The sequence below is a fragment of the Babjeviella inositovora genome (genome assembly GCF_001661335.1).
Source record: "Babjeviella inositovora NRRL Y-12698 unplaced genomic scaffold BABINscaffold_11, whole genome shotgun sequence".
NCBI classification, from domain to species: Eukaryota; Fungi; Ascomycota; class Pichiomycetes; order Serinales; genus Babjeviella; species Babjeviella inositovora.
In genome coordinates, this window is record NW_017566848.1 from 383,441 (window position 1) to 405,189 (window position 21,749).

General features: G+C 45.9%; 5 protein-coding genes across 5 annotated transcripts; 1 reads left to right on the top strand and 4 right to left on the bottom strand.

Annotated features, from left to right (window-relative positions):
* Window positions 1-159: 159 nt before the first annotated feature.
* On the bottom strand, window positions 160-2,812 carry ERG1 (squalene monooxygenase). Its single transcript, XM_019127207.1, has 2 exons — window positions 1,316-2,812; window positions 160-551 (listed from the first exon to the last, which is right to left on the bottom strand). The coding sequence occupies exons 1-2, from the start codon at window positions 2,776-2,778 to the stop codon at window positions 266-268; spliced, it is 1,749 nt and encodes a 582-aa protein (XP_018983635.1). The 5' UTR covers window positions 2,779-2,812; the 3' UTR covers window positions 160-265.
* A 1,956-nt stretch (window positions 2,813-4,768) lies between these two features.
* Window positions 4,769-6,298, bottom strand: BABINDRAFT_162955 (uncharacterized protein). The gene has a single exon (XM_019129636.1). The coding sequence runs from the start codon at window positions 6,041-6,043 to the stop codon at window positions 4,904-4,906; it is 1,140 nt and encodes a 379-aa protein (XP_018983636.1). The 5' UTR covers window positions 6,044-6,298; the 3' UTR covers window positions 4,769-4,903.
* Window positions 6,299-10,392: 4,094 nt separating this feature from the next.
* Window positions 10,393-16,821, top strand: BLM3 (Blm3p; the record flags this gene model as incomplete). The annotated part of the gene is made up of 2 exons (XM_019130886.1): window positions 10,393-10,484; window positions 10,521-16,821. 2 exons carry the CDS (start codon window positions 10,393-10,395, stop codon window positions 16,819-16,821), a joined length of 6,393 nt encoding a protein of 2,130 aa, XP_018983637.1.
* Window positions 16,822-16,959: 138 nt separating this feature from the next.
* Window positions 16,960-17,844, bottom strand: BABINDRAFT_39836 (uncharacterized protein; the record flags this gene model as incomplete). Its single annotated transcript, XM_019131946.1, has 2 exons — window positions 16,960-17,611; window positions 17,666-17,844. The coding sequence occupies 2 exons, from the start codon at window positions 17,842-17,844 to the stop codon at window positions 16,960-16,962; spliced, it is 831 nt and encodes a 276-aa protein (XP_018983638.1).
* A 1,723-nt stretch (window positions 17,845-19,567) lies between these two features.
* On the bottom strand, window positions 19,568-20,683 carry BABINDRAFT_181309 (uncharacterized protein; the record flags this gene model as incomplete). The annotated part of the gene is made up of 1 exon (XM_019131149.1): window positions 19,568-20,683. One exon carries the CDS (start codon window positions 20,681-20,683, stop codon window positions 19,568-19,570), a length of 1,116 nt encoding a protein of 371 aa, XP_018983639.1.
* Between the last annotated feature and the right edge of the window lie 1,066 nt (window positions 20,684-21,749).

Consider the following 21,749-nt stretch of genomic DNA (forward strand, 5'->3'; position numbering starts at 1 on the left):
TATACGTAGTATGGGCATAAAGTCTTTGAATGCGTAATTTATTATAGCTTTACTGGTTTGTTGACATACCTCATAATCGCCATTGTGTACCAGTGTACACGATCTATACAACTGTCACCATACTCCTCATTGTCCGGATCCTATTGATTATTATGCTCTGTAATTCACGGTTTCAAAGTTTTTCATCACAATTATATCTATACTTGAAAGAACTATGTACATTAGAATTCATCGGATATATATGAATGGCAATGGCCGACATGCTCTATTCCAACTTCTTCTTCAAGGCTCTCTGAGCCCTTCTTCTTTTTCTCAACTTGTGCTTCTTCATCTTCAACTTACGCTTTCTTTTCACGGAGTCCAAGTAAAAGGCATTTTCCGTGGGGGCCGGAACCAACGAAATGACGCTGCCGCAGGCGTTGACCTTGGGAATAACCACATTCGTAGCCAGAGGTATATAGCTTGGGACTACTTTGGCTATCGGAGAGAAAGCATGGGCGGACTGTTGTGTAATGCTGATTTGTTGAGGGATTACCACAGATGTGAATCTTCTAACGGTGTTAGAGAATGGGGTGAATAACTTGGACGTAAACCTGAACATGGCGGACGGGACAGAGTTTCCGGTAAAGGTATAAGTATGGATTAGAAAGAAATAGTCTTTACTAATCGAAACGTTCAACGGGCTGAAATAGTGACTGGCTGATGTCACCATCCGGCCCAATTTTTTCAGTGTAAACCCGAATCTGGTCTCGACTTTTCACCGTAGATTATGTAAGCAACGGTAAGGGCACGACAGAGAGCCAGGTGCATCCACTCGAGGAATATTTAGGGGTATATATAAACGGAAAGAAGAATAGGTGTAGGGGATAAGATTGAAAGGCAGTTTACCAGCTTTTTTTTAATAGTTTCCTCAATGAAGATTTTTATACGTCATATAGGTGAAGTATGCACGGACCATGGCGCAAAAGCTAGACCTGTAGCACTCTTGCATTACCGGCCGAACGACACTTTAGCCTTGTACTTGAATGCTGAAGGTTACAGCGTGTCTTCCATTAAGTTCGTATCTAAAAGGTGCATTTATTTCGAGTTAATAACCATGACACAACAGAGATAAAGTTATAGACTTGCCTGACGTCGATTTTGTTTGTTCGATCACAACACAAGTATCTCTACGAGGAATGGAATACCCCTAGCTTTACCCAAAGCCTATTACTTCCACTGTCCCTTGAAAAAATATGAGTTCTTACCTTCACGGCAGCAAATTCCAATACACTGACGTACATAATATCTATTAAAGCTTATTTTCTATAACTACCCAAGGAGTTCATTCCATAAGTACGGGGCAAATACAACCACGGCGGTGTACAACACGGTGAAGACCTGGAGAACCGCAAGCAAGAGCCCAAGAATGCCCTGGTGGCGCCACTTATCGCCAAAGTTGAGATATAACGCGTAGAACGCGACGCTGAAAAAGTGGTAGAACAAGGCAAACGGGCTAGGCAACAAACCGCTCAAAAGCCCAGCCGGCCCGCTGACACACTCGCCGCCGCGCAAGAAGTAGCCGAAACAGCCCTTCTGCAAGATGGTCAAGTTCGCATTGTCTGCCGCAAAGAGCGTGTACAAAGCGATACTCAAGACATTCACCACAGAGTCGAGGCTCTTTCTTCTCGAGTGGAACTCGGTCAAACATTTAAGTACCTGCGCGTGATTTGCAAGCGACGGACAGCGCTCGGGAGCCAAAATCCGCGCGACCAACGCGGCGTCATTTAACCCCACGGTCATGCCTCCACCGGTCAACGGGTGTCTCATGTTTAATGCGTCGCCGATAAGCAACAAGCCGGGCACTTTGTTTGGGCGCGCGCTCAAGTACTGGTTAGGCATCACTCTGGGTCTTTCAGCGGCTAACGCCGCCTTAAATGACGGCTTGACTAATACTGGCAAGTGGGGTAACACCTGGTCTTGGAGGTAGTTGTGCAAGTCACTGGCGGCTGGCGGCTTCGCAGAGCGGTAGGCACACAAGATACGCGTATCTTCGGGGGAGATTTGGTAGAGCAAGATCGGGGCGTGGTCGCCCAAGATGACGTGGCCGTGGTTAGGAGCCGGAAGCACTGCATTTTTCAAGGTCATCCCCACAAAGTGGGATCCCGTCACGGGCATGTTGTTTGCGGAAATCAGTTTGCGGAACCTGGAGTAGATCCCGTCGCATGCCACGGTCAAGTCAGCGGTGTATAACACGTTCTTAGCATCCTCTATATTAACCCTGATCCCAGTGACAACTTCTGAGCCCTCTAACTTGGTTACCGTCCCCTGCAACGCCGTCACGTTCGGTTCACGTTTGGCGATGGCACGCAAGTTCAGAATGAACAGCCCGTGGTGGAATCCGACACCACGTTCCCGCTCACAGCTCTCCCAGTCCACCGCGTCTAAAGTTGCATCGGTGTGGAGTGTATCGGCTACACAGTGTGGCACAGGCTCAGTAGCTGCTACGTCAGCTTTAAAGGGATACTTGATGTCCACCTGCGTATCGTGGTACGCGACGTAGTACCCGTCCACGTGGATGGCGTTCGCATTGTTGATCGCCAGCAACATGCCCATGGCTTTGAGAGCCCGCAACCCTGATGGCTGCATGAGTTCGCCCACAATCCGGTCCGGCTCCGACCAGTCGCGCTCCACGATGAGCACGCGGCGTCCCTGTCTGGCTAGCGTGGTCGCAACGGCGGGGCCTACGACCCCGGCGCCTACCACGATCACGTCATAATGGTTTCTAGATGGCAGCATGACACGCGGAAGAGTGTTGTAGAGAAGTTGAATGGGAAGGGAACAGGTTTATGATTTGTAAATCTCGACTTATATACGACGCTTCGTATACAACGCGAAAAATGTTGCACCATGTGTCAGGCCATTATGTACGCAGGATATATAATCACGTGAGAGGCAGTTGATCGCTAAAAGCATGTGACAGTGGTAGGAATATTGAGGTAGTTTTTTTTGGAGTTATTTTCCAGGAGCCGGATCAGACTATGAATTTTGAACGGGTTTAAAGGATAGTGAAATTACAAAATCGTATTGTGATAGGATAAGGGTATTTCGACGTGCTGAGATAAATTTACATTTAACGTTGGCCCTGTTACATAGAGCTCAAAAAATTATGCCTAGTGGGATTAAGCTAAGAACCATTTCGAATAAAAACTTAGCACTATTTTTTGAAACTTTCCTAAAGCTTTGTCTCCTTCAAAAACATATTGTGAAAATGGCCGTCGCAGATGAGTGACCGCCGTCCCCATCTTCCGAGCTCCTAATCATAAGCTCTGCTATTTAATGCGGTTTTCATGTGAACTGCAGCCTATTAGGATACTGTAAGTGGTCAAAACACTCACCAGCCCCTAAAATCCTCCCTCTGTCAAAATTCATTAAAGTCCATTAGGGCGTGGTATTTTTCTTCCATCCTTAATAACCAAAACATGTAAATATGTCTGCTTTTTCGATATGGGCCATGAAGATAAACGTATCTATGCGAATAAACTCATATATGGGAAGTCATAAGCATGCTGACGTCCTTAGTCATCTTTGTCGTATTTAGATCGATGCTTTTACTATAATAACTCGACCAAGTTCCTCCATGTTGAGTGGACGCTATTCTATATCGGACTCTATGGTGTATTTGCATAAGCCTAAAACCGTGTACGATTGTAACTAACAATTATTTTCGTTTCCTCAATATCATTCTAATATTATTAGGTTCGTCGTACGATATTTATGTCATATCTTCGGCAATAAATGGTGAGGTATACAGTAGATGGTATGTACCGTGACCGTGGCAAGCGCTCTTTGGAATATGCATTTACACTCTTGAACTTTCTGTCTCTGTGGAGGAATTCTCGAGTATAGCGCACTACTATGTATATTAAACGTTAATTTTTAGCTTTTCAAACGATAGTATATCACCTTTAGTTTAGCATCCTTCAGATGGCTTATATATTTGCGGGACCTTGGCCGTGACTTGGCGTGTGAGCCTGTTCCAGGGGAACCGTACCTCCCTTTCGCAGGGAAGAGTTAGCACAACTCTAATTCAAGTTTGTGGTTCACAGTGTTGATAGAGATGTGAATATACCTAGCTTAGGCTTGACTAAATACTTTCAGCCTTGCAGTGTTGTAAAACGGTATTTCCACTAGACGCAACGGGGAGAATCGCATTATGCGTCCGAGTGAGGGAATTATAATTAAGCTTTGGTATACCAGCTGTGGTCTGTGACTTTCTTCTCTAATCTTAGACTTACAGGAGAGTCTAGCCAAGAATTGGCTGAGATTGCGGCATTGTCTAAGTTTCCGGAGGCTATATAGTGGTAGAAGGCACGGTGGCCTAATGCACATTTGCCAACGGAGCTGAAGCGCGATATCCGAAATATTGTTCGGTTTACCCACAGTTTTAAAGACTTGAACAGTCAGGTAACCGATCTCTACGATAATGACAAGAAAAGCAATAATGAACGCCGTATTTATACCATAAACCGTGGAAAGACGAGCTTGTTCTAGATTGGACTATGACAAACCACCTTAAAACGGCTTTTGATATAGTGGATTGCGAATTTCACGAGTATATTATCTTCGGGAATCTTCGGATCTCTTTAAAACATGGTTCTAAATGTGGGTGATGTTGTCGTTTGGTAGTCAGGCATATCGTAAACGAATCTAACCATGGGAAAAATTGCCATTTTGGTACCGCAACACTGGCACGTGTAAACATACAAGGCTTAGAGTACCAACCGACGTTTAAACTCCGAAGTAGATTATAACATGCCGCTCTTAATGTTTGAAGCGTTGCGAATTAGACTGATAAATAAAAAGCCTACCATTTATAAACTGAAGTAAAAAAATTCCTTTTATCTTTTCCTTTGCCGTGCACTTATCTCTCCATTGGATGCGGACGAAGATTAATCCCATTAACACTCTTTCGTCTGCTCTCTCTCTCTTGTCTCAACCTCTTTTGCATGTACGAGTAGCTTCCCCTTCCCACGATTATTTCCAACACCTTCTTGTCGTAGGTGGGAAACTCCTTACTCGTAATAACGTAGAGCCGATCAAGATAATCCTTACGCTGTTTAATGGAAAGACCGCGAACCCAATTCGAATAGCCAAGCCTGAATTTGCTGTTCGTTACTTCTTCCAAAGTCTTTAAAATCATGTGCTCAATAAGAACGGTATCTTCTGGAGACTTCTTCAAAATGAGAGAGAGCTCGCCAATACTCAAGCGCGACTTTGGACGGTACCTCGGCTTTGACGGCTGAACATGATTATTAACATGGTTAGGGGAAGACGACGACGAGGTAGGCGACACAGAGGAGTAGCTAAGTCCGTAGCTTTCAGAGCCATTTCTGGTGGGCGGAACAAGGTTATGCTTGTAGAGGTCGGTCGCACTCGTTGGATACTCGGGCTTTAAGGGATAGGAGATATTATCAGTGTGGTTAAAGTAAGCTTCATCAAAGGAGCAATGCCTCAACTCTGTATCGGTGTGCTGGTAGTTTGGCCCATTTTGGATGTCACCAACATCCGCTTTTGGCGCGGAATGGTTGGGGTTGTAATTACCAGAGTAGAAGGTGTTTGCCAAAGAATAATATCCCGCCAATGAGTTAGAGTTATGGAGGACCAGATTCATAATGGATTCGTTGTTTGAAGGAGTTAAGGAGGGATTATTTTTGTGGAGTAAACAATGGTAGTCAACCGTGTCCAAGCATTGCTCAATGGGTGAGATGTAGGGGGTCGCTAAGTTGAAGGAATTAATAATGTGTGCCCCTAAAAGAGGACCCGGTACTTCAGCTCCCTGGGCAGACATGTATCGCATCGAAGCTTTAGAAGCGGGGTTTCCATAACCGTTCAAAGGGTATTGACTTTGCTTCGGTGGATATTGTTGAAGCAAAATTGAAGCATTGGAAGACCGCGGGCTGGAGTTACCGGGTTGGTAACTCGAGGGCTTAGTACCGTTGAAGCGGGAGCCCTGGAAGTTGAAGCTAGAGCCCTCAAACTTTACTTGCGTATTCTGTGTCATGACGGGATTGGTGTTCGTTGGGCTGGGCAGATAGTCTGGTAGGTGAGTTAGCGAAGTAATAGTTAGACGGACCAAGGAGAAGTTATATTTAGATCTCGAGGGATGGGTTTATTATATACCGCAATTTTTGGTTTTTTTGGAGTTTAATAGACTAAGCTGACATGATAGAAAGTCAATCACGATTCTATCGTCCCTCAGCGCATGAATCATGGGTAATCACACATGCAGTATAACCTGTTTAGTCACGTCCACCACCCCGGCTAGTAAAGTCTATTTATATGCACATATAGCCGTATTACCTGTGATCTTATTGAAAAGCGCTGAGTAGAAAACCTTCATTCCGCCGTGTAGCTTTTTGATGGGTAATATAGCTGTTTTGGTAGGGGTGTGTAGTTTTATGGGTAGGTGCATATATTCGTTCACGCATGTGAAATAGCCATGTTATGCACGAATCTGCGCGCAAGAATGCAGGTGAGTTCTATTTATGAAGCTCGCCCAGAAAAGCAATATGTACCATAAGATGCAGCACAGTAGGCAGACGGAGAGGATTTTACGAAAACGCCCAGTGCTGTAGACCTCTCATTGAACTACGATTATCGCTTGTACATACCTTTTTTTCTTCTTCCTTCATCGGCCCCGATTCAGGCCATCCCAGCTAGAAGCTATACCACCGTTTACGGGCCCAAGCTCGGCGACGCCAAGGAAACCACGCAGGTGGACGTTCTATTAGTCGTATGAGTCTTGCTACCAATGCTTGCATCTAACCTGGCTTTAAATCCGTTGTTTATTAATGCTGCTTTAAGACATGCGCGGCATTCCCCCTTTGGCTCTAATGATAAATAGCACCCGATTCATCTATGCACAAGATGGTATGGCCATCGGATATAGCAAGGAGATAGCGATTTACCTACGAGCGGCCGGGGGGGTAACATAGAAAGTCTATAAAGCGGATATGCGTACTGATGGCCTACAGAAAGAACATCAAAAAGTTTAAGAAAAGTGGGGAATATCGGGCGCATAGAAACGAAGCAGAATGACGTACTTTGCATCTGAGTGCTGCGTGGTTGCCCATTTAGGTCTGACTAGTTGTGTCCTATGCTGTCGGTAGACCCGGCAGATACATTACGGGGGAATAACCCGTTAGGATATACTTAATAAATCTGCAGAGTCACTCCTCAAGGCGGTTAGTGACGGTTATTTGGCCATGTCTAAACGGTCGTTAATTCAATAGCCACCGCTTAACTGGGGTTACTACCTGCGACAGTATTGTAAGGTAAGGGCTAGATTGCTTTTAGATGTCAGTTTCGGAGAGGTTTGTTAGTTCTCTACTATTACCGTTGATACCCGGACCGTGCCCTGGACGCAGGCCTTAAGCAATGCGGTTGCAATATCCTCGGGCTTGAGATTTGCGCCCTCACCATCAAAATCTTGGCAAGGAGTCGAAGACCCGCTCAAGTGGCATTTGAAGCCTGTAACGCTAGATCTTCGAACACCCTTCGCTTTTGCAGCCGTGCAGTCGTGAAAGAAGGCCAGAAAGGTCGATCTAGATATAGTCATTTTAGGAACACAGACTAAGGAGGGGGGATATGTTCAGGTAGTCCAATCATCTCAAACCGTTGTTGAAGATCCGTTCGAGAGCTGTTAGAGATGCTTGAGCCGCTTGACAGATGCTAGTCGTTTTGGGAGAGGTTCTGAATTTGTAAGATTTGTAATATAAATATCCTGGCCAGCTTGAAATTCCGTCTGACTACGGATAGTCCACAGATTTTAGGCCGCATGATGTACGACGCATTTCTAAGTTTTTATATTGTGGCGCGGCTCGAGCCAGTGCTTACTACTGCCGCTAGCTCCGCAGATCGGATATTCGGTTTCTGGGACGTAGCCGCGATAGTGAATTAAAACCTGACTCAAGTTAAACGCCAAGCCTGCATCCCCAATCATGTAAGATATAGTCAGATACATATAAGAGATATAGTAGACTAGGTACTGCTTTCGATGTCACTTGCTTGCAATGGTAGCATCCCAGCCTTGTAAGCACTCTTGATATAGGGGACAGACAAATGCAGAGACCTGCTTCTAGCGTGACTTTAAAAAGTCTATCACCTTGGCTCGGTTAGAGTTATGACATTATAGTTCCACGTGTTAAGCCTGCTCATAGCCCATGCGTTCATGACTCGTGCTCGTTTGGAGAAACCCCCTCCCCCCTTCCTTTGTGTACTTAGAGGGTCCGGAAGATTGGCGCAGAAGGGTGACGCGCCTTGTTGCAGCATTATGAAACTGGGCGCCAACTCAAGCACGGAGGAGAAACCTAAATCCGGCTGTAAAGATTCTAAAATTCCGCCAAGACATGTCGTAAGGTGCATGCTTGGGCTCTAGAATAAAACTTACATTTGACTATTTCCGGCAGTTCCATCTATCCAATCCAACTTAGATGCATAAATTGCATCTGCCGTGCTAATACATTGTCTGCCATGGTGAAAGTATATTTATTTGTCTAGGGGGCCGATTCCAAAAGCGGAATAAGTCTTTTTCTCTTTTTTCTTTTGCTATTCGAATCTCCGGTGGTCTAACCAAACAATACATGCCTCACTACAGTCACAGGTGAAAGCAACCTCGACGTTCTCCTTCCTTGCGCACCTTCCCAGGTCCCTCAAGTGCCTGTATATTTTAACCAAATTCCAAGATATATTCTAATTAAACTGAGAGCCGAAAGGCTAACAATAGTCCAGCTAAGATGGGCACACTAGGTGTAAGAATAACCTGATATCCTATCCGTGTCTCACCGGAGACCCATGTCGCAGGGAGCTGGTTGGCCGGACACGGCCCCGGACAGGCCAGCTCGTCAAATCCTGTTCCTCCTAGATCACGAGTTTCATCCTGTTTAGACATGCCGCAACGCCGATTTAAAAATAAATTAGTGACAACTTTTGCTCTTATCCGTGATTATAAGTCGTAAAGTTTGCATCCGCCTATCTCTATAGTACATATCTGCAACCAAGGTTCGTTATGTTATTATGTGATATACTTGCGCTAGCGACCTCGAAAATTGCTGACATAGACATGGATGACTAGGGTACTTTTTTTTGGGTTCGAAAGTAGTCAGGATAACGAGCATGACAACGCCCCATCAGACATACATTGAGAAACGGAGACTGGAACAGTGCTATTTTCAACGCAATGTGTAAGATATGAGCAGAATATGAATGAAATACAGATAGGATATTTTTATTCGCCAATTTTCGCGAGACTGGGTGGTTTATCCGGACCTTTGTGGGTTCTAAATTTCTGAGTAGCTTTCAGCGCGGTACACCGCAGGGTTCCGACCTTCGATTATATTCCGTACCCCACTATATATGCACCCTATAGCTAGTGTAGTGGGATATCTGATAGGTAATCAACTATATGATCTAAGTATACATGGAACTGGATGCCTGGAAATCGCTTCGTCACACATGCCATTAATGTAGTCATCCTAACCAAGTACTCTCCCTCGTTAGATATATTAAGCTAATAAGGACAGAACTGATCATGACTGAACCTGAATGACGACCCAGAAGTAACTGAAAAACAGTCTTGGACTAGGAAAGGTTACACACATATGCTAACAGCTTGTTTCAACTTCAAAATTTTCAACAGATCGGGCTACTAATTAGATTCTCATTTGGGTAATTGCCAGCACCTTTTAGGGCCAAGGTATATCACGATAACTTGACTACAGGTACTCCAGAAGACACAAGCTGAAAACGTTATCCTGGGTACAACTTGAAAAAGGATGTGTATACAATAGGTTATACCTAATCTTTCATGCTTCAAACATCTCCAAACGCCTCCAAGCACTTCCAACCCCCCAAAATACCTTAAATTGGTGCAGATGATCAAAAATAATCCACAAACATAATCATGTTGATGGCGTACTGGCCACCATACGACCTTAGGTTGTCAAGCAAACACAGGTGAAAATGCAAGTACACCACCTATGCTACTAGTCACAGCAGACCAGTCCGTGATATTCACACATTTTCTGTTTAGAACAATGGCACACAACCTAGAAGCTATTTGGTCTATTGAGTTACGAGTCCTATGACATATTCTCCAAACTCATACTTACACAGGAGTGGTTGCTTGATCCCAAGCGATCACGATACCTGACGCCCCCGAATGGCACATGCAGGATACAGCGCATGTATGCCAGTGGCAATCGGAACATCTCATCTTGTCATAATTCTCAAAGACAGTTGTTCCCAAGACAGCTACTTAACCAATCCTAACCGTCACAATAAAGACTTCAAGAATAATAACACTATAATTGAACCTAACCACCGCCCCATTGCTACAAATAGACCCCTTCAATGTCCCCAATCCCGTCTGAATTGGCCGCTCCCGTGGCAATTCGAGGCTCTGCTGCCAGAAGGTTGCTTCCAGACATTTCGCCACCCGCTAGGTGCGCTTCTGGACCCGGTCGCGCATTACTTAGAAGCAATTCGCCACCTACCCGTTCCTCGGTCAGCCCAGGAAAACACCAACAACGCGATTCATTGGAACACTCCAGAATGCAGGGATACGCTCTTGATTACCCCAAAACTGCGAGCTACAGCGATATCCAAGCATTACAGATGGACGAAGCGTCTCGCTTCTTTGCGCGTGCAAAGCCGCGCACCTTGGATATGCCGCAGTTGTTGCCATACGAAACCGAAACGCCGCAGAATCAGGCCAAGTATCTCGCGCACATTGTCTCTCACTTGTACATCGCCGTGAAGACGCTCGACTTACAGGGCCTTTTGGTGGTGAGTCCTAAGGACTTGGTCGCTTTGAAAGATACCCCGGGGTTTTCTGACGTCCAGTTGGCCTTAGACACCGGATTGTTCCAGTTGGATTCGCACGACCAGGAGGAGGCGATTGAAGATGAGGTGGATGACGATGACGATGATGACGGTGAGGTTTCCTTAACCAGCACGGCGGTCGTAGGGTCACCAAAGTCGTCGGCCGTGGTGAGCGTACGCCACTGGACCAACGAGTTGAATGTGTGGATGAAGATGAAGTTCGACATGCCCGTGCAGTTGCGGATTGCGCTCGCGCGTGTCTACTACGCCATTTGTCTTTCCCGTGGGCAGTCGCTCTCATTGCAGACGTTTCTCAACATGTTCAACCAGTTGGTAAAAGACAAGCCGTTGATGAAGAAGCACGGCTTGAGACTTGCCTGGCGGCCACTCTTCAAAGAGTTTGAGAATGAGTTCCCCAAGTACGACGCATTGGTAGACGATATTGAAACTAAATCCCATAATGACATGCTCACTCTCGCTCTTAACGCGAACCAGTTTTTTGACCCGGCCGCGACGGAGGAGATTATCAAGGAGGTTTTGAGCAGGTTTTCGTTGCTGACCGCATCTTTGACCATCTCTACATTGTATGCGCTTCTTCCGTGCACATTCAACGCCGGCTCTGACGTGCGTGACTACCTCCCGTCCATCTTCAACATCTGGGCTACCACGGTCAAGACGAAGGGCATCGATGGCCACCTCAGCGGTTTGTTGGGAAGATTGGCGGAGCAGTACATCCGCTACTTGGCCAATGAAGTTGAGTACGCTTCCGCCGAGGAAAACAAGGAGCGTTTGTCCATCTATGGAGTCTTTTCGCAGGCCCAGTTCTCGTCTATTACCAATGTCTTGCTCAACTCGTTGAACATCAACCCCGAGATGCTCAACCCGTATCCCTCCTCCAACGTGTACCATGGCTATGCGGCGTGTATTGTTTTCTCTATGAATGGTGATGCTGCACTCGTGCCCGATGGTATCATGGACCAGGTTGCGTTATTGGTCAACGCGATTGCCACGTACATTCACCCCTCCAACGCCGGCGCATGGACTGGCTCTATTACCAAGGTGATTGACTCCTTAATTTACCAGTACCACAAGCGATTGAACCAGGAAAAAACCTCCTTGCAGGGCCTCCCCGAAGCTGTCAAGTTGAGTCCGGCGGTCACGAAGCAGTTTGTCAAGATCATGTTGCCTGTGGTCATAACGGGTATTCAGTCGAAGAAGGACTCGGTCATCAACACCTTTGTCCATAGCTTAAGCTTATTGGCCTACTTGAACCCTGAGTACGTGTTGGATACTGCCTTGTTAGACATCTACGAATCGTTGGAGGGAGTCATTTCCTCTCACAGAGTCCATTCGGCCATGAAGGTCTTGGCCGCTTTGGTGAGATACATGGCCTCGACTCCAGTCTACCGTGTGCACGTCACCCGAGTGTTAACCATGGTTATCCCGGGCATTGATTCCAATGATTTGTTCAAAACCTTGTATACATTGAACATTTTTACCGCCGCCTCGTCGTTCATTCCCTTTTCTGACTTGTCAGATGGAAATCTGGACACCGGGATCGCCATGCAGTTCATTCAGCAACACCTAGAGTACCTTGAGATTCTCAAGATCCACGACGGTGATGAGGCAGCGTTAAGTGCGTATGGTATTTCTCTGGAGCGGTTCTTTTACGAACCAGAATTTGAGCTTGAGGCCTTGAAGTCCTCGTCAGTTGCATTTAACGAAGTGATCAGGTTGTTCTTCGGTCGCATGTATATCTTGCTTGAAAACTTGACGGACCCGTCAAAGACCAAGGGTGGGTTGGAAAAGGCCGTACTCATGGCGTTGCCCAAGTGTGTCAACCAGATTTTTGAAGCTATGCCTGGCAGCTATTTTGCCAAAATTGCCGACGAGTTTTTCGCTTACAGCAAAGACAGTCTTCATCATTCAACCGCAGAGGCCACTGCTTCGATAAGCGGCTTCATTGTGAAGCGTGATCCTGCTTTCTTCAAGAAGTATATGGAGTACTTGATTCCTCGTATCAGAGAGGAAATTAAGGAAGGGGCTGGTGCTCAGAGAACCGGATCCGAGATTGTTCCGCGTGATGAGCCGTTGTTTTGTAACCTCTTGGTGCTCAATTCCTGTGTTGAATACGGCGGTGTTCAGATCCTCGACTATCAGACTGAGTTGGTGGCGTTAGTGACTCATCTTATGCAGAACGTCAAGGGACCAAGTGTGTACATCAGTACCTACTTGATCCACCAGATTTTACACTCTGTTTCCACCATCCGGCTTGCCGAAACCAGATTGATTTCTCCATCATACACGCTGAAGCATGGCATTACAGCTGAGTGCTGGGGTGGATTCCAGTTCAGCGACGAGAGGTTCAGCAAACTGAACTTGACCTTTGAGTGGCACATCCCCAATGGTGCGGAGATCACCTTTGCGGTGGATGCGTTTGAGAAGATTGTTAACGAGGCGTTGGGAAACCTTTCCGCTCTTATGAAGCTAACTCCTACGAAGGAGGCGGGAAAGCCCCGTAATTTACTTGATTTTACGGACGACTTCCGTCACAACTTGTTGTGCATCTCGCACGCCTTGTCTGGTGTTGCTCAGTTGCTGGACCCGTTGTATGATGCCAAGGTCCCAAAGCATCGTCAAAGTTCCCATGGTGGCCTTCAGAGTCGATTGATGGTTTTGAGACAGATCCGTGCATCGTCAGGCGGTGCTTCGACCCCGACGCCGCAGGAGTGGTTGTTTGATGATTCGGTGATCAACACTCCTACGACCATTCCCAATGACAATGTTCTTTTGGACCAGAATGATGATGATGACGATGATATCGGCGGCGAGGACCTGAGATTCGGTGCAGAGGTGCCAATGACGTCGGAGCCCACCCCTTCGGCTACCTCTCCGCCAACACCAGGAATTGACGGGGATGCTGACAACATGACTTTGATGAATCCTACCTTCACGTCAAGAGACTCGAAGTTGTACTCTAGTAACTACTTCTTCGGCCAAGAGAGCGATGACAGGCTTGGACACCCCTTATATCGGAAGATCCACCAGCTCCGGGCTAAGGTTGGGAAACACTTGGAAGATATCTGTACCTTCTTGATCGATAACCATGAAAACGACATCACCTTGTTCAAGATCTTTTTGCATTCCTTAACCACGTGGTTCTATGATGTCGGGTTTGACACCAGCCACGAACAGAAGACTGCTAGTTACAGATACCTCTACACGATCCAGCATATCAACCGGGTGCGCAAGCCGTTTACCAGATCCGGCTTTGGGGCGAGACTTGAGCTGTACCACCGTCAGAGGGCTATTATCCACGCGAGCAGCCGTGTTGCGACTGATTTGGACAAAAAGTTGATTGCTAAAACCGCCGAGTTGTGCAACTCTGTCTATATTGACATTTCTCGTTCTGCACAAGTGGCAATGAGTAGAATCATGAAAAAGGTGTTGGGCTCATACTCTCTTTTCATGAAGGTGACATTTAAGCACATGGTGGAATCGCTCATCGCGAACGACCACAACAAGATCGAAAGTGGGTTACGTTCCTTTGCCCACAGAGGGGTGAAGCGCAAGATTTCTGCTGACTTTAACAACATCAACGAGTATGCCTCCATCTTGCTCAGGTGTATGAATGTGGACAATGTCAGGGTCAGTGATATCGCGCAGAAACTTTACAAGAGCTTTTCCAAGCACTTACGGATCCCGTCAAGCATTTGCCTTATTGATTTGGACGAAGTGGATATTATCAAGCCGCGTGACGATTTGATTGAGGTTGAGGTGAGGGCGGTGCGCATTGCCAAAGAGAGCAAGAGAGACGCATACTTTAAGAAGTTGACGACGCTTGAGCACACCATTGTGGACGTTCAACGAAACACTAAACATTGGAAGTCCAAGCTTTTGAATGTGAATTTGCTCTGCTCCATCCAACAAGACTTAGAGGTGGCCTCTAATTACGATGTCATGGAAATTTTGATGAAGGAATCCACAAACCTGCACCCAGACATTTCCCGCGCCTCTGTTAAGGGCCTCAATTCCCTCCTCACCAAGTTTGAAGATTTGAGTGCGTACAACTACGATCTCGGCAAGCTTGCAGATTTAGGTCACTTCCCAGACGACGTCTTGACGGTCAGTACGAAGGGCCAACCGGGAAAGTCTTTCACCTCAACGCTACAAAAGGAGTTACACAACCAGACTGATCCTTCTTTCTACTTTGATAATAAGCTCTCCACTGGCTGGTTATTCTGGGGTGATGAGTTGACCGTTGTTAAGCCGCAAGCCTTCTATCAGTTGGCTTTAAATGAGCACGATGAACATGTTTTAAAAAGCTTCTGCAAGTTAATCACCAAGGACTGGTTGACGAAACTTATTGGTGTTGTGATTGAGGAGAATGAAGAACGTGCCACCTTCCAGGGTACGGACGTGTTCCTCTTCAGAGTTGTCATTCAGTTGATTTCAGCTGGTTATGTCGAGAGTTTAAAGTTTGTGGATCTCATTGACATCGTTAACGAGAAGTACTCGAGAGACGAAAAAAATGTGCATGTTGTCATCTGCGAACTTTGTGCTGGCTTCCTTATTGCCTCCAAGTACACTGCTGTCGAGTTTGTGGATATGAGAGATGAATTCTTGTCTACGACCTTAACCAGAGTTCTCGAGGATGATTTGTCCCCTGAGAACAAGGGTGTGTGGAACATCTTGTGCTGGTGGGTGCCGTCACATTGCGACATCCGTCGTTACCCAAAGACCGCTCACTTGTTGACCAGCTTCAAGCTCGACAAGACGTCTGATGCTGCCTTTATTGAATCTACCAGGCTTTCGTATTTGAAATCGTTTGTCAACAGCATCACGTGGAAGTATGTTGGTGCCGACACGTTGCTCAAGAATTGCTTTGAGAACATAGACCATCCGTACCAAGCCGTTCGTGAACAAGTGGCAAAGTTGGTTACGGTGTTGATCTATACCCATTTCAACACGTCATATTCGTGTTTGCAGCAGTATGTTTCCGCGAATAATGCTGCCGGTGATTTGGGGTGTGAGCCCTTCCTTCTTGGTCAGAGCTCACACAACTTTATTGTCAAGTCCTTTGAGCAGACTGAGCAGTGGCGTGCCGAGACCGAAGGCATGAGTCCGCAGGCAGTTATGAACTCCAGATATTTCCGTGCTTCCCGTACCCTTTTGTGCATGATAAAGCAAATATCCCTCACCTCGTCGTCCATCGTTCTTGAAAGATACTTGGTAGATTATTTGTGGCCATTCTTGATGCACCTCTCTGGTTTCAAAGACGTTTGCAAGTTGGCAAACATTAATCCACCCCGTGTGTTCCTCAAGTTGGCCCAGCTCCCTTACCGCGCATCCATGCTCGAAGGAATCATCACAAATGTGGAAGCAACGGTGTCGGCCGAGAACCCTTCCAAGAGAAGTCTTATGATTGTCAGCGCGTTTATCCAGATTTTCTATTTCAAGAATTTCTTCCTACTCTCGCAGCCACAAAAACAGAAGATTTTTAACATGATCTCTAAGTTGTGTTTCGCCAAGATCCTCGAAGTCCGCGAATCTGCTGCCTCCACTCTTTCTGGTATGGTTCACCTTTCGGACTCGCAGAAGGATGATGATTTTGTGTCGCAAGTTTTGCATAGGTGCACACAGATCCTTATGCAGAAGAACAGAGGTAAGATCTCTAACGAGGAATCGGTTAGTCTTCATGGTGCCACCCTAGGACTTGGGTCTTTGATCAACGCATTCCCGTATGCTTCCCCGCCACCAAAATGGGTCCCAAGAGCGCTTGCCAGCCTCGCAAAGTACGCGTCTGGTGTGCAAGGGGTAGTTGGTAGGACAGCCAAGGAAACTTTGAGTAACTTCAAGAAGACGAGACAGGATACATGGGAGGTGGATAGTAAATCGTTCACCTCGGAGCAATTGGAAGACCTTGAGGGAGTGTTGTGGAAAAGCTATTTTATTTAATGTTACTTAGATAGCTATGTATATGTATTAACTGAATTTAATCCATGTATGGCTACAACTAGTGATGAAGACAGGTGCTGCTTGATCAGTTTGCACGTGCTTGGAGCATCTATTATCGTACTTAGCTATATATCCGAACTATTTTCCTATTACTCCTCCCATTAGGTCTCTTTCAATCCCAAGTTCCAATAATTTGGCAAACGCATCGGAGAAATCCTTAAAGAAAAGCGTTTGGTCCTGGGCGTAAACTTTGACCCACCTCAAGAACTGTGGATCCTTCACCAATTCCATGTCAGTATAGAGCATCATGAGGCTTTTGTCTGCATTGAAGTACTGTGTTCTACCAGTCTCTGGTACGGTTCCAACGCTCCAAGTTTCGTTCAACAAAACTTTGAAGAAGGTGTTGTCAAAGACTGTAGGTTCTAAGGTCCACGCACCTTCCCATCCGCTGTACCTTTTATGGCATCTCCCCACTGCATGCGCCCCTAGAAGCGCAACTGTTTCCTGGTCATTCATGTCAAGTCGGAGGAATACCTCTCTAATATGGACTGAGTCTTTATAACCTAGCGGTAATCTCCCATTTGGAGGAACCCTTTTGTCGTTCACGTAATCAATTCTACCCGGTTTCCAAGGTACCCGCGGGCCACCCATATATTCGATGGCCACGACACCCGCAAGGGTCCATAAATCTGAGTAAGATATCCATTTTAGCGCACATTTTGTAGACTCAAGTGCCAGTCTTGCGACGTCAAGCCCAATATTGCCGCTGTCTGTAAGTTCTGGTGGGAATCTAAAAGTAAGAGTTAGCATTTATGGAGGGGGAAGGAACAGAAGGGGTACTTACCTCATTGTGGCACCGTTGGAGCCACCTGTGTTGGTGTATTTGTCAAAGGTACCGCAACAATGCCACGCCAATCTTAAAATGACAGGGGCTAGAGACCCATCATCTAAACCAGGTAGTGGGAAAACCTTAGTAATCTCCTGTCGAGCATATTCATAATTAGGCGTATCTTGTTTGTTCATTGTTTCTGATACTGAAATAGGCTTGAACATTGAGTGAGGTTTCTTTTTGATGGTAAGCCGAAAAACACTTGTTGGGACCTCTTGAGGCAACTCAATCAGATGTCTTCTAGTTAAAGCTTTATTTCCATTTGCCAGACTATTTACATGATTTTTCGAGGTGGGTAACTGGGAGTTGAGTTGGGAGTTAGGAAGCTCTAGCAGTGTGGACTGTTTATTAAGAACTATCCTGGAATCCGTATAGAGCTTCAAACCTTGAGGCATCGAGTTTGAGATAGTTTCGGTCTCCGGCATTCTGTCAATAATTTCGGGGACAATCGATATAATCCTTCGCCTAGATCTAACAGACCTGAAAGAAGCCTCCTTTGGACCATCAGAGACCAGCTCTCCGAACGGGCATCCCACTGGGTTTATCATGTCTGTTTCTCGAATAGACCTGTTAAGTAGTTGTAGTGGTCTCAAGGTTTCCTCCGCCGCTGGAAATGAGTCAGAAGCTCTTGGAGTTGGCGTACGCTCGTGACGCGACTCATATGGTATTGCTTTCGGCTCAAATGGGTTGAGCCTTCGCATTACACAAATGGGAGCATGAATGACATATCGATCGTGGAGATAGTCCGAATATTTCCATAAATTAATGACCTCCGCTCTTCGGCTCTGAAGGAAATTTGACATTGCTGTCACAGATCTTACTGGTGTACCTCGGATGATGAGTACCCGCTGGGTTATTTTTTCATTTAAGGTCAAATGGGTTTCTCTATGGGGAAGCCTTGCTCGTAAAGCTTCTTTTGCCAACCACATATCATCAATCGAACTTGAATTCGCAGTTCTAAGATCTCGAATAGAAGTATGAGTTGGGGAGATGGTTCCCAGTTGGTTTCTAGATCGCATTAAGCCACACCTCATTGCTCTGGTGAGGCTCTTCTGTCCTTGACAAAGGAACTTGTACTCCCAATTGACTACCAATCCGAGAAGTAGCCATGGAAGGATCGCAACTCTGAAAACATGATTCAGGAAGGTTTCAATTCGCGTACGTTTTCTGGTACGAGTTTCTTCTGACATTAGAGGGACCTGGAATGACTGCTTCGTACTCGTGTAATGTAATCGAGTTCTAGTTGGCCAGTGTGCTGTATTTATACATTTTAGAAGTCTTGGGATTTGAAGAAGCGTGTAGTCCTGGGATACAAAAGGGATACCAGCTAGACGCTGCTCCCCTTGTGCATGTGGCATATGCACGTATTTGTGTACTTCGGGGACTGCTAGTCTGCCACATTTCATCGCTAGGCCATGGTATCCTTCGGCATTTTTGTGACATACAACAATATATTATTATTGGCGAAAAAAAGGTCCTAAATTTATTAGTGACAGGTTCTGGCCGCATAATGCGGATCCTCAGTAGCCAGATTATATGTTGCATCCGTTCAAAACTTGGTGGGCTCTTTCAGGGGCTACGGCCTGTCCAATTCCCCTGCCTTAATCTAAAATATACGTAATTCTGAGGTAGTCTACCGATCGTAAATCCATATCCATTGTAAGTAATCTCGGTAAAACGCCTTATACATCTCGACTATAATGTCTGCCTGAGGTGGACCCTCAATACTTGAAATATCTCATTCATCCCCTCTCTCTTTGTTCCTTCTACCTACTCTTCTAGCCATTGACTCAGATACAGTCTACACCAAAGATGAAGTTTACATTAAACCAAGAGTATTATTCACTAAACTTGTACTCAAAAGCTCAATTGTTCGAGCTCCTTGCCTAATTTGGCGGCCCCATCAGCAGTCGTATCGTTCTCAATGGTGACCTTGGCCCTGGAGGCCTCCAACCCGGCTAGTAACACACAGGCCTTGCAAATCCGGTTGGATGACAAGTAGCCACAGTTCTCACACCGATTACCGTCCTTGAACTCCTTTTTGCCGTTGCTCAAAGATACGGACCCATCGGCATTGATCTCTTGTTCGTCAGTCTTCTTCACGTTCTTGTACTGTGCCGTTCTCTTCTTCTTCTCTCGCAACACAAAGTGCTCACCCGAGTGGATGATGTCGACAATGCAGCTAGGCCTGATGGCCTCCAAGGACTTCAACAACGTTCTGGCAGTCCCTCTGAACGCTTCAGGCGCGTAGGTGCATTCGGTGCTGAAGTAATCAAGCTTTTTGTAGTGGGCGTACAAAACAATCTCCTTTTCGTATGTGTACTTGAACGGCTTGGATCTCTTGATGGGGGAGCCGGAAGATTGGGTCAAGATGGCACAGGACTTCTCCAACCTGGCAGTGTCCCCTCTCAACAAGTTCATCAACACTGTTTCTGCCATATCATCGGCGTTGTGGCCGGTAACGACGTGCCTGATCTCCAATTTCGCGGCACCTCGGTCCAACGCTTGCCGTCTCAACACTCCGCAATACGTGCAACTGTTTCTGATCCCGGCGCAGCTGACGATCTCATCCATGGACCATGTGTAGAGGTCCTTATAGCTGACAATCTCCAACGGCATGTCGTACTGGATTTTGTTTCTCTGGACGGTGGCGAGAGAGTCGTCTCTATAGCCCTTGATGCCTTCGTCGATGCTCAACAACACCAACTCCAACCCGTAATCGTATCTCTCGTTCAAGGTCTTTAATATATGTGCAAGAACGGTAGAATCTTTTCCGCCAGAGGCCCCGATGGCGATCCGCTCGCCCCTATGGAAGAGCTGGGTGCTGGTTATGGTGTGGTGGATCTCCGTCTCAAAGACATGGTAGAAGCATTCCTTACACAACTTCTGAAGTGTCTTCGGTCTCTTCATGACCGGTTTTCTAGCATGGCACAACTCGCACGGTGCGACAACTTTCTTTGGGCGGGATGACATGAGAAAATGGTGGTTGGTGTGTAGGATGTGTCACTGATAAGAGGTATTTTTCAATATATTTTTTTTCTTCCGAGGCGCAGGTGGCGCAGCAGTCTGTTTGGTTGTGACTAGAAACATATAGCAGAGCCAAGGCATGTAGTAGAAAGAGCAAAACAGCATGCTATAGTAATGCTGCAGATAAAAGGCTTTAAAACGAATTCCCAGAATATCCAGGTAGATTAGATTGGCACTATTCTCTTAATTTTCTTAACCTTTCAATATCACGACTGCCGCATTGTAAGGTGGCTTATCCGCCAGTTTCCGTAGACAGAACGCCTGCTCATATCCGAGACAACATTAAATCTAAAAAAAATAAAACATTAATGTATTTAAAAAAATTATCGAACTGCTCCCGCGAAAGCAGATCATGGGAAATAGTGTTACATCTAGACACTAGTGGCTATGGTCTCAGACTCGTTGTTTTTGGTAGCTGTGGCACAGAGGAGCCCTTCAGTGAAAATACCCCTATTTATTAAAATAGCATCGCTTGATAACCACATTGCGAAATGCAGGATTTTTATAATAGTTTCACTCATTAATGGCCCTCTATTATTCCAAAGTAGACCAATTAAACTCATGCGATATCACTGAGAAACTATCGTATATCTCATAACCCGCCACGCCTTGCCGGTTCTGGTAGTTGTGGCGTGCCTCCTTAAAACAAAGAGGACCCTTTGTTCATGTCCTGACGATAGTTAATATAATCTCGATCGTAAATAAATTGTCAAGAACTCACTCCCACCCCTCTATTAGCAAATAGCCCCATTAATGCATATTCCGTGGTGCGATGCCATTAATTACCGCCATATCTTGTTGTTTGCGACCACACTGTGGCGCAGAAGCTTCTCGCTGGAAATTCCATAATCCAACAAAAGGAGACATAATAAACTTGGACCATGACATCCACCAACATGTATTAGTCTAAGATTCTAAACCAAACAGAGCATCATCTATAATTATTAATAGGGCCAATATATTATCCAAAAGTATAAGCACAAGCCATATGGCATCTTGAAGCGCTGTAATT

Coding starts and splice junctions, on each gene's coding strand:
- ERG1 (XM_019127207.1), bottom strand. CDS start 2,778: ATGCTGCCATCTAGAAACCATTATGACGTGATCGTGGTAGGCGCCGGG. Junction 552..1,315: donor TTATGGAATGAACTCCTTGG/GTAGTTATAGAA, acceptor TAACACCGTTAG/AAGATTCACATCTGTGGTAA.
- BABINDRAFT_162955 (XM_019129636.1), bottom strand. CDS start 6,043: ATGACACAGAATACGCAAGTAAAGTTTGAGGGCTCTAGCTTCAACTTC.